The sequence below is a fragment of the Aethalodelphis obliquidens genome, unplaced genomic scaffold (genome assembly GCF_003676395.1).
Source record: "Aethalodelphis obliquidens isolate GAN/ISIS:26980383/991018 unplaced genomic scaffold, ASM367639v1 scaffold52, whole genome shotgun sequence".
NCBI classification, from domain to species: Eukaryota; Metazoa; Chordata; class Mammalia; order Artiodactyla; family Delphinidae; genus Aethalodelphis; species Aethalodelphis obliquidens.
The window spans coordinates 12,474,204-12,490,724 of NW_020837996.1; the positions used below are offsets into that span (position 1 = coordinate 12,474,204).

General features: G+C 37.5%; 1 protein-coding gene across 2 annotated transcripts in view; it reads right to left on the minus strand.

The window, feature by feature from the left end:
* Window positions 1-12,741: 12,741 nt before the first annotated feature.
* Window positions 12,742-16,521, minus strand: part of GABRG2 (gamma-aminobutyric acid type A receptor subunit gamma2) — a 123,419-nt gene continuing 119,639 nt past the window's right edge. The window contains exon 9 of one of the 2 annotated variants that reach the window (XM_027084379.1): window positions 12,742-15,204. In XM_027084379.1, the coding sequence (XP_026940180.1) occupies window positions 14,929-15,204 (276 nt within the window). In that variant the 3' untranslated portion in view covers window positions 12,742-14,928. The remainder of the gene's footprint in view (window positions 15,205-16,521) is intronic. The other variant, XM_027084378.1, reaches the window with a different exon arrangement.

The following is a 16,521-nucleotide window of genomic DNA, read 5'->3' on the forward strand; positions in this document are numbered from 1 at the left end:
ATAAATTAATTAAAAGAAGGCTCAACGTTAAAAAAATGCATATAAATTTAGAGTATTTACAGAATCCCTGAAATCTATCCATTAATATTCTAGGGTGTTCATTAACTTCTGTGCCAATGACCCCTGGTATGTAATTTCCTTGTTTGAAAACTAACAACATCCTATAATAATTATCCAATAACTAACAAAGCCCTTATAGGAGACTGAGAACAATTTAAACATCGTGTATATATATGTATATGTATATATGTGTGTGTGTGTGTGTGTGTGTGTGTGTGTGTGTATATATATACACATATATATACATATATATATATATATATATATATAAAATCTTCCAATGAAGATGTATGTGAAGCTAACCATGATGGCACAGGAAAGGCATGTGCAACATCAGGCATATATGATATCAACCCCTATCTCCAATCCCCTTTTCCTTTCTTAGAGCATACAATGCCATGCTCTTAGGTGATTTTTCACGGACATGAATCCTTATCCAATGACATTTCAATGAATCATTTTTAACTTGCTAAAATTGGCACATGAGGTATGTAGTGGTTTGAATGGACCCCCGTTCAATAAACCTCCAATAAATGTCCATGTTCTGGAACCTGTGAATATGATCATTTTTGGAAAAATGGTCTTTACAGACGTAAGTAAATTAGGGATCTCAGGATAAGATTATCTTGGGTTTTCCAGGAGGAACCAAAATCCAATGCAAATTGTTCTTATAAGAGACACATAGAGAAGAAAAAGCCATGTGAAGACAGAAGCAGAGATTGGAGTTATGCAGCCACAAAATCAAGAAAATCCTGGAGCCACCAGAAGCTGGAAGAGACAAGAAAGAATTCTACCCTAGAGCCTTTGGAGGGAGCATGGACTTGCCGACACCTTGATTTTAGACTTCTGGCCTCATGAACTGTGAGAGAACTAATTTCTGTCATTTTAAGCCAGGAATCTAATGCAAGGTGAAAACGATTCAACTTCTCAGGGCTAGGTGATCCCAGGTACCTAGGTTAAGTGATTGGACAGGAAGTCTGTCTCCTAGATACTGGTTAACTCTGCTTCAGGCCGTAGTAACTAACCCCATCCAGTCAACTAGCCTTGACAAATTTGAGTACAATGCAAAGCATTTACAACTAGAGAAGATTCTAGAATTTCCATATAAATCAGTGAGTTATTTTGGCAAACACATTTGGTAGTTATGTTTTAGACCATAATTTACCAATGACTAACTGTGTAACTTTTGTCAAGTTACTTAAATCTGTGGGTCTCCATTTCTTCATCTGTAAAATATAGAGGTGATATAAGGGAGAATAAATTATAGCAGAAATTAAGGAAATTAGAACTTTTATGGAGAAAAATTCACTTTTTTTCTCTGGTTCTGTTTATTCTTCTGTACCAACAAATTTGCTTGGTGAGACCAGAATTATCCTTAGTTATGAGAAACCATTCTAAGCAATTATACCTTCCTAAACAATTTAAAAATTAAATTAAAAAATAAAATCATTTGAGAGGTATGACTTTCAGTTATATCACTGTTTACTTCTACTCACTGGTGATGTTCACAGATCTTCCTGTTTCTCCCCATCATTTACTGGAGAATTAAGCATCTGACTGACAGCCTTGCTCCTCATCCTAAATCTTAAAAAAATCCTCAGTTTCTTCAACATCTGTATGGATCACTCATCCAATAACATAACCTGAGTCCTTCAAACATATAAATTCTCAAGACCTTTGACCTTCAGTCAGTGTCAATAACCTGGACTTTGCTATGATCAGCATCTCTTTCCTCTAATCTCCCTGGTCTATTGTTTCATCTCTTTCTTTGACCTATTCTTTAATGCCAAGTAGGTCACTGCTTCCCAAATGCTTCTTCATGAATTGGAAGTACTTCTATTTCATAAAAATTACTTAGGATGTTGTTAAAAGTATAATGTTAGGTCAAATAATTCAGAGATTCTGATTCTATAGATCTGGATTGGTGTCTGTGAATCTGTGTAATGTAGATTTATTCTGTGACTTTTCACCATCTCCATCAATATTTACTGCATTCGCTCTCCTTCCAGGATCTTATGATACATCAGTTGTATAGTATCTTTTTGACAAGCCATGTTCACACCGCATCACATCTGCACCAATTTTTTTGTTGTTGTTCTTTCTTTAGTCATGAAATTAACGGTGTTTTCCTTCACCTATGCACCAGATCCCATTGTATTCAGTCTCTTTAAGAGTCTGGGTCATTAGTGATACAATTTATTTTCTTAATCTTCAACCTTTTCTTTTCTATGACTCCTTCCCAACAGTATTTAAACCTGTAAAATTCTCTCCCATCTTTAAAAGATAAAGCTTTCCCTTCACCTCTTTTAGACTCCCTGGAGCTATTTTCTTCTCTCTCTTCTTCCCTCCAAAACCCAGTGTCTTAAAGAAGTTGTCTCCAATTGCTATCTCTATTTTTATAACTTCCATTTGTGCTTCAGACAACTACAGTCTGACTTCTGCCACCTCCACTCAGCTGAAATTGTTGTAGATAAAATCACTGTTGACTTCTTTGCTACTAAATTCAATGGAAACTGCTCAGTCCTAGGTTTAGCTAACTTTTGTGCAGAATCCGATCTGTTTGTGAACAGATCACATCACACTGAACTTTAGAGGGGTTGAGGTTGCTGTGACACCACACCTTTCTTGCTGTGTCCTTCTGGGCCTCCTCACAAGAATTTCCTTTTATTTTCCTCACGGTTACATCTTCTTTTTTTCCCCCTTTTCATCCTAAACCTTTTCCCTCAGTTATCTTCTCCATTTCCTGATCTTCACGTACTGTTTTATATTCTAATAATTTACACTCTATTTTTGGCTCATTTCTTTCTTCTTGGCTCCAATCTAAGTACCTCAGATCCACGTATCTACTACATTATCACCACTCAGATGCTAATACTACTATTAAATGTAAAGGTCATAATAATCGAGAAATAACTACTGAACAGGCTCTCTGCTAAACCCATTTCACAAATTATCTCATTGTAAGATGTTCCCATTTTAAGATGAATAAACTGAGGCTTGGAGATATTTAATAAATTACTCAATGCATACAACTAGAATCCAAATGTGCTTGATTCCTAATTCCATACTGTTAGCCATTTTTAATACTGCTTCTAATGATAAATATGCAAGGGTTTCTCCGCAAAAATTCAAACCCAACAGATCCTAAACTGAAATCTTCCATTTGGTTTACTATCACAGTGATTTTCCAATCTCCGTCCATTTACACAAGCAAGAAACAGGACTTTTTACCTTATAGACCATATCTAATAAATCACAAATTTTCTAACTTTTACTTCCTTAATACCTTAAAAATACAGCACATTCTACCTATCCCCATGGTTCAAAACACTATTAACCTTCCCCTGAATCAGCGTAGCGCTTCCTAGCTGGTGTCCCTGCTTCAGGTCATGACCCCTCCAGTCCATTTTTCACAATGCAGTCTGAGTGATTTTCTGAAGTCAAATCCAATCATGTCACTTCCTTGCGTGCTTAAAGCCTGTCAATGCCATTCCACTGCCCTCAGGATAAAGTTCACTCTCCTTACTAGGGGTTGCAAGGTCATTTGTGACCTAGTGTCTGTTTAAATCTATTTCTTCTTCTCTATCCAACTACTCACTTCTTTCTAAGCTCCAACCATTGGACACTATTTGTAGATCCCTAAGCAGGCTGCCCTTTCTTTCAGTTCTAAGATTTTAAAAAGATTTTTTTCTCCTGCCTAAAAATTTTATCCTTCTTCCTCCGTTCAGTGGGTTAATTGTAACCCATCCTTCATGCTTCAGTCTAGAGAGAGTTTTCTCTTATAAACCAGCTCTCTCCCACCAAGATCTCCCTATGTTCTTCCAGAGTGCATGGTCATTTTACTGATCACACAGTTCACTACACTGCATTGTCATTACCCATTTTCTTACCTGACTTTGTTACTACACTTTATGTCCCTTCAGGAGTAGGTATCATGGGCTTCCCTGGTGGCACAGTGGTTGAGAGTCCGCCTGCCAATGCAGGGGACATGGGTTCGTGCCCCGGTCTGGGAAGATCCCACATGCCGCAGAGCGGCTGGGCCGGTGAGCCATGGCCGCTGAGCCTGAGCGTCCGGAGCCTGTGCTCCACAGCGGGAGAGGCCACGACAGTGAGAGGCCCGCGTACTGGAAAAAAAAAAAAAAAAAGAGTAGGCATCATGACTTTATTTTGGCCAAGCTTTCCCCAGAAGAAGAGCCTGAGAGAAGGATTATTCAAGGGCAGATAATTTTGGAGGTGATATCAGGAAACTGGAGGCAGAGTAAGGAAGTGAAACAGGGAAGGGAAGTAGTCAGTGAAGAGCCCAAGTGCATTGCCACTCTGGGTAAGTGGAGTTTAGTATGTTGAGGCATTCTGGGAGCCAGTGTGATCTGTGCCTCAGAGTTGTTAGAACAGAGTTGGCATATTCACGTACTGTCCTGGTTGTGCTGAAAGTTACACTTTTAGCCCTGGGTAACCCCTTCATCCCAGACTAGTTAGTCACCCTATCACCAGCTCTCATCAGGTAATGGTTGAAGGCAGCTAAGGGGAGGGCAGGGGACTGGAAGAGAATATATTAACTTCCTGACACTTGTAACCTACTGTGTAGACAGCAAAATTAACTCCAATAACCCAAGGCAAAGAAATTTAGGAGCTGGCAGTTGAAGGTTAGGCAAGTATACATTGGATATGGGTCTCTGCACCACTTGCTGCAGGTTTACTGTTCTAGACCTAATGCTTCACAGTGTCTCATACACAGTAGGTACTCAGAAATATTTATTAAATAAGGGAACAGTTTTTTTTCTGAAAAAGGAAGAAGCGAGTTTCTGCGACTTTATTGTTCTACCCTCAGCATGGAACATCATTTCTAGCACTTAGTAAATGCTTAACAAATATTTTGAATGAATGAATGAATAATTGAATAAAAGTCTCACTGTATGAAGGAGATGATCTTGAAGGTCCTTGTAAGGTGTGAGATTCTATAATACTAAAAAAACAATATGCATATTCTACCATGTCCTGTAAACATGTCACTTAATTATCTCTGTGTGGGTATTGTGGAAAGCAAAGCACACTATTTAATCATTCCTAACCAGTCCACATTAGGGAAGAGGAATGTTGCAGTATTCTTCCATCAGCCTCACAGCAGAGTGGCTGTGATGAATTGGAGGAGGGCCACCATGACCCAGTTTGGGGGCCCCATCACTGTAGAAACATTTAAAATCACACAGGTGGTGGAACACAGATTAACTGTTGCCACATGGGCCCCTCTAATGATGGAAATATAAAGAGAACTCTAATCTCCAGAGCTATTACCTTGGTGCTTCCCTTGAGCACTTTCTGTATTTTTCAAAGAGAAAAGAATGAAAGTGGAGGTGCGGGTGTGGGACGGGCTGTCTTCAAATAGTTTCCTGAAATGCCGTCTGAAACAAGAAGGGCTTGGAGGAGAGGACAGGGAATGTGTTTGAGCAATAGCAGAAAGTAAATGCACTCTACTTCTGGTTTTCAGAACATATAACAGTTAAAAAAAACCTTTTCTCTTGTGTATGTGTAATTTGTTTATGTGTGTGTGAATAGTGTACGTACCACGGCAGTCTGCTTTGCCAAGTAGAATTCCTTGTTCTCTAAGAAAGTTCTTTTCTAAGCTGACTACATATAATGTACTTTTAAAATCCAGATTTTTATCATAGCAATTTTTAAATTTAAAAACATCCCTTTTCTGACTGTAGGATTAATTCATGTGAACAACTGAGGATTTTAGAAAACTGAGAATGGGATTAAAAAAAAAATCTCCAGTGCTCTAAACATTTTTTCTTAAAACTTTCTGTCATCTATCTGTCTTTCTAACAAATTCATAAGTTATCTTTATGATTTTCTCATTTAAAATACACTAGGTGGCCAACTCAAAATTTACTTTGAAGGACCCAGTGTTAGGATCCCAGAGAAGTTGCAGGTCATGATTTGCTTTGAACATGCGTGACTTTCATGGCTCATTCTCAGACGGGTGGCAAAAGACTCGATGATTCTCATGGGACAGCTCTGTCTGAAAGCTGACTCTCAAAGTGACTGAGAGTTAGACACAGCTAGAGGGCCATGTGCCTCTGGTCAGGGGAGATAAGCCTGCAGGTACTGAGACTGTGAATAGAGAAAACTACTTCAGGTCACGTGTCACAAAGACAATCAATTTTTATGTGCCTAATTCGTGGTTGGCAAATGTATACAGCACAAATCAGGGTAAATAGCATTAAGGATTTCCTCATTTGCTAAGGGTTCATAATCTCAAACTAAGAAATGAAGGCTACTGTATGGATAGGGATATACATATAGGTATATTTTCACAATTGGATTATTTTGTTCATACATCTTGTAGCATATTTTTCAACTACTAAAATATTATTTTAATTTTTTCTACATGTAGTTGTATAGTTAAAATTTGTGACCAATCTAAGAAATGCATTTTGTAAAGTGAACTAGTATAAATCTAAATAAACATAATAACAGGTCTACTGATACTCAAGAAACTACATCCATTCGCTTCATTCTTTTTCGAAGGAAGTATTAGTACTCACGATGTTTATGTGAAATTTCATACATAGCTTATATATTCAATAATATAAGATATAAAAGGTAAACCTGGAGTTCATATGGTCCAAATCCCTCATTAGAAAATTCTGAGCCTGCTATTCCGCCCTCCCACCCCAGGTCATAATGCTTGTTAGTTGTAAAAATAGAGCTGGAATAAAATTGATTTGATTTTCTATCAAGGTCCTTTATATTGTGCCCATGGCAACTTCCCATATATATATATATAGGATCTGGGATGGGGTAAGAATTTTGTAATCAGATCTTTAGTTATACATTAATAATTCTCACCACCTACTGAATTTCAAATTTAATACTTTTTCGGCGTTATATTGTAAACTCTATAAGGACAAGGCCCGTGCCATGATAGCTCCAAAGCATAGTGCAGTGTTTGGCATATGGTAGGTGCTCAGCGTACTTACTGAATTGAATCACATGTTCATTACCTTACAAAGGGATCAAGTCGTTTTGGGGGAAAAAAAAAAAAAACAAAGTGAAAGAGTGAAAGGGGAGAGACAGAGTCAGTAGAGGCTTAGAACAGGAAAGGGACTAAATTGAAGTACCGAGTAGAATTGCCCTATTCTTCTGTTCAGCAGGGTTCAAATCCGGTCCTAATGAGGACTTACTTCTTCCCGTGACTTTCAAAAGAGTGGGGGCACTTCCCTGGGAGGAAATCATAGTCTTGTACTCTGTTGGACACTGGGTTCAAAGCATCTACTGAATTCATCCGTTCGCCAAATGGTTCAGGTGTAATCACTTTCAGTTAAGTTATGCCAGTTAAGTTTTAATTGTCCTATAGTCATTTTGTTTACAGAAATAGGACTCTGGCTTTGCTATTTTTAGCCTTGAACCCAGTATAGAATTGTACCCTTGGGTTCCCACTGACTCAGAAGCCTTGTCTCCTTCTAAACTGAGCAATAGTAGATGAGAAATACTGGATCAGAAGGTCCACCCTCTGTTAAAACATCTCCAGGCTGCTTTGGACTGCAAATCACTGCCTGACTTGGCATCCTTGCCATGGGGCTCACCAGAGGGCCATGGCTATTAGCCCACATTAACTCCCAGAAAGCAGTTTTCTGAAGGTGTTTGCTTGACTCTTATAAAGCCAATTGGAAAATTATTTGTGCTGAGTAGAACACATGGTATAAAATATATGGGTCTCTAGAATTCCACTGTGATTCCTTTTAAAGATTACTTTTTTCATAGAATAGGAATCCATTGAAATGACCTAAATTTCACCTTTATCATCAGAGTGTTATGACAGCTAGGATGCAAAGAGGCTGTGCTACATGTGCTAATGTTGGGAGAGATTTGCCGGATAGTTCCCATCCATTTCTCTAGATTCATTCTCCACCATCCTCACTATGTGGTACGCCTACTACATTGACCTCTCTGGCCCGAGCTATCTGGATGGGTTTCCTTGCCTTCTAATACTATCCATTTGGTTTGACCAATGGGATGCTTTATGAGGAGAAGAGAGAATGCTGGGTAATATCCTCACCCTCCCTCCCTACCTGACCACTATTTGGCAGTGGCTATATCATCTATCTAAATCCACAGCTCCTGTTGGGTGGCTTCTGTTGCACAGTATTTTCTAGGTTCCATTACTGCTCCTCCTTTTTGCACTTTTCAGGACTAGAGGGGTGTAATAGGCAGAATAATTGTCCCCCAAAGATGCTCATGTTCCAATCGTCGGAACCTGTGAATATACCTCACTTAGTAAAAGGGATTTTGCAGGTGTGATTACGTTAAGGATCTGGTGATGAATATCCAGGATTATGTGGGTGGGCCCAGTGTAATCCCAATGGTTCGTGTAAGTGGGAGGCCAGAGATAGAATTGGAGATATAATGAAGGAAACAGAGGTTGGACTGATGTGATTGCTGGCTTTGAAGATGGAGGAGGGTCACTAGCCAAGGAATGCAGAAAGCCTCTAGAAACTTGTAAAAGCAAAGAGCAGATTCTCCCTTAGAGCATCCAGCAGAAAGTCAGCTCAGAAGACACTTCTGTTTTAGACAGTTAGACTTCCAACGTTCAGACGTGATGATGAATTTGTGCTGTTTTAAGTCACTAAGTTCGTGGTAATTTGGTACAGTGGCAATAGGACACTAATTCAGGCAATAATGACTTTCCACTGTTGTTAGACCCATGGTACTACATCATCCTTTTATTGGTGGGTCTTAACCTTGTCCACATCTTTGCAACTAACCCCTTCATTAATTTTTCTTCACTTATCCGTCTGAGTGTACCATCTGGTTTCTGCCAGGACTCTGTTAAATGCTTATACTGTTTTATTCATTAAAGCCACTTTTAGGTATTTATTCTATAGAAATGCTGGGAGATATATACAGTCACTGAGATATATACAGATATTGATTATTTATAACCACAAAAATAAGCAGATTAGGGACTGGCTAAATAAATTATACTATAGCTGTGTGATATAATAGAATGCCAGAAAACATTTTTGTTACATATGTACACACACATGCATAATTGTGTGAAAAATCAGGCTACAAAACATACCTATGTATTTTACCTATGCCTGTATCTGGTCTACACCTTTATCTATGTATCATTTATCCATATATCATCTGCCTGTTTAAATATATAGAGAAAGAAAACTGAAAAAGGAGAAAAAGATAAATGATGCTTTTAGTGGTTAACTGTTGCTAGTGGATAAAGGATAATATTTCTTCTTTGTGCATTTTCATATTTTTCAAATTTTCTACAAGGCTTTCATTAGTAGTCAGAAAGACAGTTTTAAAGCAGTAAGGGGTCCTCCTCACATATGGTAGAATGCTTTGTATTACAGAGGAAATCTTTTCTGGGTCACCCACAGTTAGAACAATTTCTTCTACATACAACTATTTTGTGCAGCTTCATTATAGTTACTTGTATTCTTGTCTGACTCCTCTATCATATTGTGGGTATTTTGAAGCAGATAATATCCTAAAATGCATGTCTTCCTGCACACTTACAGTGCCCTATGTGAAACTTGCAATATGTGTTTACTGAAAGCTTTATATTGAATTGAATTTATAGATGCTTAATCAAAACTTCTTTGACGGGGGTCTTATTTACAGACCCGTAAAAAATACAAGTAACAGGAAAAAGACCTATGAGGCAAATTTGTATAGCAAATTTGTATATACAGAGGATAAAAAAACCTGATTTAAGATGCAAATGGATAGTGAATTATTTATATCATATTCTTGTCACAGAATGGTTCATTTAAAATTGGTTTACTAAGAGGATTAGATGAATGTAAGTACTTAGCTGAGGTAAACATTAGGATTAGACTATTCAAAAATCAGATCAAGTACTGGAGGAGGTGAAAGAAAATAGCCTATCGTACTTTAGTCACACTGGAAAGACTTCATGGACCAGGTTGAATCCTTAATTAGTGACTCTTCAGTATGTTGAGCGACAAAGGTATTCTAGGAATATGGCACTATTTTGGAGAAGACTCGAAGAAATAGGACAGATGAGTCAAGACAGCTATGTGGAGATATGGCAGAGTTTAGGAGAGCCTGAATGTTAGATGATAATCAATAATATCATACCATAATAAACAGCAGAGGAGTGATAGAATTAAGATATGTCAGAAGGAGAAGAGACTAAACCCTTTCATTCACATGTGAGAGACTGAGTCTCCCAAGATAGGAATATTTGGAAAATCTTCAGATATGGCCTAAAGTCTCTATCCCTGGTCCAGTGACATTTTTTTTCTTTTTATATGGGAAGAGTCCTCAGTAATGATTGAGTCCTCATGTTCATTTCATTAAGGATTTTTAACACTTAGCTACAAAATAATGTATTTGACTTAGTTATATTGCAAAAAAATACTATATTAAGATAGAGCTACATATTTATTGATAATGTTTCGCATGTTTATATAGCAATCATCTTATTGGGGATTTTTAAGGGAAATCATCATGTTTAATTTTCAAAAGATATCTACATGTTTATCTTCATGCATACCACGTATAGTGATTTAAATGATACACTGTTCCACTTGGGAATAGTTATTTATTGATACTTAGCTCTATAATTTTCTTTATGTACATGAATTTCCTAAGTATGGTGTGATGCCAGTAAAGATGTTTATTGTACTACATTCCTACAGTGGAAAAATGTAGTAATTAACTTCATAAATGATCATCGTTATTCTTAAAGTAGACTATGATCCTCGTGCCCTTTGTTTTCTGACATTCCGTATCTGTGCTGAAGAAAATGACTGACAATCCAATAATTCCTTGGTATTGCTTCAGTCATTCCATATAATAAAACTATGGGTTATAAACCATTATTATCCCCATTTTCCAGATGAAGAAACCGAGGCAGAGAAAAGTTGGATAGTAAGTCTTGGCAGGGCCAGGATTTGAACCTGTGTAATCTGGAGTAAGAGCCTCTGCTTTTCCATTTTGTTATACAAACAATAATAAGGAAAAGCCTTTTTTTTAAAAAAATCCTGAATAGAGAGAAAAGTCACAACTGGATTTTGTAATTGGCCTATGGTTCCTAACCTCAGACCAAGTAATAATAGAGCGTTCCTACCACTTTTCTGATATAGTTGAAAGAACGAGCCTGTAGAGACTAGCTATAGGAAACTCTGGTTTTCTGTTGCTCCAAGCTCAGAGGGACAAAGGCCAACTCTGGGTCTACAGTTTTTCAGATGATTGGAGATCCCTTCTTTGCAACAGAATTCTGAAAGCAGTGGGTAACACTGAAAAGTGATTGCTCATTACATTAGAGAATAAAATAAATGTAAAATCTATCAACTTATCTCTGTTGCTACATATTTTAAAATTTATCTCATTGCAATTAAAGTGAAGTCAAGATCAGAGAAAGAAGGCGTCTTCAAATTTGGCAGATCCAAAAGAAAAAAGCATTAACAGGAAGATAATAATGTATTCCACAATTTTACTTCCAAATCCTAAAACACTGTGAGGGGCAGTAGAAAGAGTAATACTTGGGTGGCTTCCTGGGTTTGTCATTAACTGGCTGTGTGACCTTTGGCAACTCAATGAGCATTAAAAATATTTAGCAGAGCTATTGGTCTAGGTCATTCTCTCTTTCTTCTACATGTTTAACAAAAATCCATAGTGACAGTCATAGAGAGAACAATTTTTGACATAATCCCCAATGACCGCATCATTTGGTTAAATTTAATTTGACCTTCATTAGAGACAAAACTTGCTGCTACTAGTCAGAATAATATTGAGACTTTAAAAAAGGATGAAGGCCATCCAATGAATATGTACTTAGCTAAACATAAGGTCAAGGAGTTAGACAGAAGACAAGACCAAAGTGAAAACTAATTTTTTTACGTGTCTGGAAGGTGAGAAATAGATGTTTAAATTGGACGCAGGAAGCCACGAGGGGCCAAGCGAATGACAGCTAGAGGAAGGTTACGGCAGCTGTGATTGTAAAGGGTTATGCTAACTCTGTTCTTCTGAGAATTTCAAAGGACTTCAAGAAAATAAGATACTGGCTCCCTATATTTTTAATTTTGGGGGCTACAGAGAAGTGTTCTTTGGCTGTGAAAATAATCTGTGAGATTTCTTTCAATAAGAGATTTGTATTTTCAGCCTATAGTTTAAAGGAAGGTTTGCAATTCAAGTACTCTAAAAATGAAACATCATGCTACAGAGCCACATGTAAGACATATGAATAGTGCTGGATGCTTTTAGAGAGCTGATCTGATGGGAGTGGGAGGCAGCAGAGTGCTGGTGTTGCCACATGGGGTGGCCTTATTATACCTAATTTACAGCTGGTAAAATGGAGGCTTATAAAGGCTGAATTGACAGTTGTCAAACAACTGGTCAGTGGTAGAGTTGGGATCCCAATGATATCTGACACCAGTGTCCATATTCTTAACCACGCCAAAGTTTTAGGCACAGAAGTCTTGAGCTTCACCCACTTCATACCTTTTCTGTCTTGTATCTCTACTCCACACCCCAAACACATCTCTTAATTTCTTTGAAGTGAGGAGCATTATCATGCAAAACATGATCACACTGCTCACAGATACAATTCACATAAAGGGAAGGAAGTGTTGGAGAATGAGACAGGGAAGAGGGGGTCACACTCTTTAAGACAAACAAGTCCAACCAGACCACTGACCTGACACCATAGATTAGAATGCAGCATTTTTATTGTAAAAGTCCACATATTAAGCAATTCCCTTTGTGAAAAGGTTTTCAAATACATAGACCAGGAGCAGCTGATAATTAAGAATTAGATTATGTATAATATATATTCATGTTGCCAATACTATGCACACATTGGAAAGCTAGCTTTTTTGAGTGTCCCCATTAACGGAATACATTTCAAGTCGACAATAATAACATGTTTCTCGTCATTGAAAATTTGCCAACAACTCTCCCAAAGAGTCAACATTTAATATGTTAACAATTCAAAACAAGAAAATAATTCTATTTACATGTGTTTGAGGTTATATACTAGAGCACTGATACAGTAAAGGTTTGTAAAATTGGCAGCTAAATGTATTTCAAGATTCATCCAGATGACTTGATCATGACTTTACATGGTTTTCTATTAACAATGCCACTTTCTCTTCTTTTCTACTCTTTTTAGATTATCTATAGCTATGATTGAATTCTGACCTAGAGCAATGATTGCCAAAAGGAAGAACTTGCAAAGGGTGCTATTTTAGAAAAATAAGGATTCAGGATGAATACATGAACACGGAGCTCAACTCATTATGTTTGAAGTCTGGGACCACCACTTCATGTGAATACAATATCCTTGAATGAGGACACAGTCATAGGCTCAACCTCCATGTAAGTCTTTCATTTGTTCTTTCATTTTTTTAAATGTAAACTTCAGTACATTTTGGTTTTCACAGAGCGTAGATTACTCCATTCTGAACACCAGTCAGGTATGACTCCTGCTTATGTCTGTCATGTGTCCTCAGTGAAGGGGTGGATGGGTCAGAGCTGACTCCCCTCCAAACCTGGAACAATAATACACAGGTTCTAATTATGCCCTACTAGACTCATTTCTGTACGTAAATGGAGGATGTCAATATTGTTCTAAAAGGAGTGTGGACTTTGCCTAAAGTAAATGTTTGATAAGGAACAAAAATAGCCAAAATTCTTTGGATCCTTCTGTTTACTTCTACAAGATCAAAGAGCACTGCCTAATGCCTATGTGAGAAGATGAATCACTGGTTCCAGACCAGCTCAGAGAGATTCACCAGAAGCATAGAAAGCCAGTTCACTTCCAACCACATTTATTGAGCGCCAGCTATGTGCCAAGCACTATACAAGGTGCTGAGGACCCAAAGAGGAAATGACAAGGATTCTGCCCACAAGGCACTCACAGTCACTAGAAGCAGATCTTGAAATGGAGAGTAAGTTCTGTTATGACCTATCATCCTAAAAGGAAGAAACAAAATAGCAGCGAGCACACACATTTACTTTATTCTCTATGAAACTGGGCATATTTCGAGGTGGCAGATGTCAATTATCCAGTCTGTATTTTACTTAAGGTGTTTCAATATGTCATACGAGGAAAACATAAGATGTTTGAATCTTCATGCATGAGGGAGAAGGTAGAGAAAATTCCTCCCTCCAATTCCAAACCCCAAACCCTTATAATTACATTCATGATTCTTTTACAGCCCAAAGACACAGAATAAAATACTTTATGATGTTAACTTCAATCCATTTGTTTTGGCTCTAGAGAGATGCATGCATTAAACTTGAAGCATTCTACGTTACTGAAATATTTACATCATTGTACATGTGATGTGAAGGAAATTTTCCTCATATCTTGGGCTGGAGATGAAATAGATTTCTAGTGTAGGCTCCTATATTTAAAGCAGGTTGTGATTTTTCTCAGATAAGGGAGATCTCCTATTGGGATCAAATTTACCACAACTTGACCCCAGATGAACAGAGGATACAGTTTGGGATCTTTTGCATCTAATTGTATTTTGAATTGAGTAAGGATACCACCGCTGTAAATAGTCATGGCTTTCACTATTGCAATTCCTGTCGTGGAAAACAAAATCTTGTTTGGTTTCAATGTTCCTGCTCTGATTTCACTTGGCCTTGCAGGTTTGAGACACAGCAAACAGTATAGCTCAAATTACACTTATTTACCACAGGAGAGTTGGGTGCAAACCATATGACATGAATACAATTTACCAGGTTAGAACACAGAAACAAATTCAGAGTATTATAAACCACTCAGGGGATTATATAAGTGGACTTAGAAAGGACATTCTCTCTCCATGAGATTTAGTGAGTAAGACCCACATCAGTAACACCCATACCTCTTCACAGGTAAAGGTAGGAAACCCAGTAAACCAGATTGAACAAGCAGAAGGCAGTGGGGAAGAAGATCCGCGCATAGGAGTCCATCTTGGCGATACGGATATGTATCCTCCCATGTCTCCAAGCTCCTGTTCGGCAGTCTTCGAAACAGCAGAAAAAACTGGCACAGTCCTTGCCGTCCAGACACTCATACCCATATTCTTCATCTCTCTCTTGAAGGTGTGTGGCATTATTCATTTGAATGGTTGCTGATCGTGGGCGGATATCAATGGTAGGGGCCTGAGATAAGGGTAGGGAAGGAGAGGGATCAGAGTTAGTTATACTTGCTAAATCCTAGACCATTTCTCCACAGTGTCAACCAATGTGAATGATGAATCTGAAAATGAGTACTCAGGGAATTGCTATGACATCATGATCTACAATGGTAAAATTGAACTTAGAAGGATAGCACATTTGCAGAGTTCAAATTTTGAGCTTAAGCAGTGCAGCTGAAAATAATACCACCAAGCTAATAGCTATAGCAAGAAGATTGAACACCAAAAGAACTCAAAGTTTAAAGATTTAAATCACACAACTACATGGAATCTTATTCTAGTAAATATTAGATGTGAGGTTGGTTACATGAAGGCATTTAATGGTGTTGCACATGAGTAGAACAGAGAAATAAAAACGCGTCAATTTTGAAATCAAATTTTGTGTCATGCTCATCTATATAGGCAAATACTATAACCCCATTACACTGAGCAAATGTATTGAATGCTTTTAATAGAAAATGTCAAGATATATATAAATGTAGAAGTTTCCTGAGTTTATACCACAATGGTATGACTTACTTATGTTTTAATGGAATATATAAGTACTTTGTCTAACGTTCACCATTTAGAAGCTTCAGAATGTCAGCAATATTTACCTACATGTGAGTGAAAAATTCTTTTAAATGTTACTAGCTATCAAACTCTGTCTGGCATGAGAAGAGACTAGTACCAATTAACTAAATGTTAATCTAATCTTTTCTGCTGCACCAATTACAAAATTGCTAGAAAACTCAAACATTTATTTAATGTTAATTTGGATGAGTTAGTTTTAGGGTAATATAAATCCAAATCGTATTGTCTGTGAATCAGCTATCAGAATCCAGCTGAGAAGAGAAATCTCATTAAATATTGCATGGTAGAGCCAAAGGCCCCTGGATCACCCTGGAAGGGAGGGATGGGTGTTTTAACTTAAAGCATTTCAAAAAGACTATTATTTTTATAGAACTGACAGGTAGAGTTCAGGTCAGTGGAGATTATTGCATGTACTTATTGAAAAACAATCCTTTGTTGAATTAGGATTTACAGAGTCAAATTTTAGGGCATACATGGTATATATGGGACATGGTAGGTACAACCAGTGAAACTGGATTCCATTTTTATCTGAGAGGAGAGGGTAAGTCTTGGCTTTGACGTTTGAAGAGGCCCACTTTACCAATGACATCTCATAGAGCTTACAGATAGATATTTTTAGCCTCATGTTAGGTCAAAACCTCTGAATTAATGTAGGGTTGCTGAATCAATTCTAGAAATCTATAGAACTTTCTCCATCTTAAATGTGTTA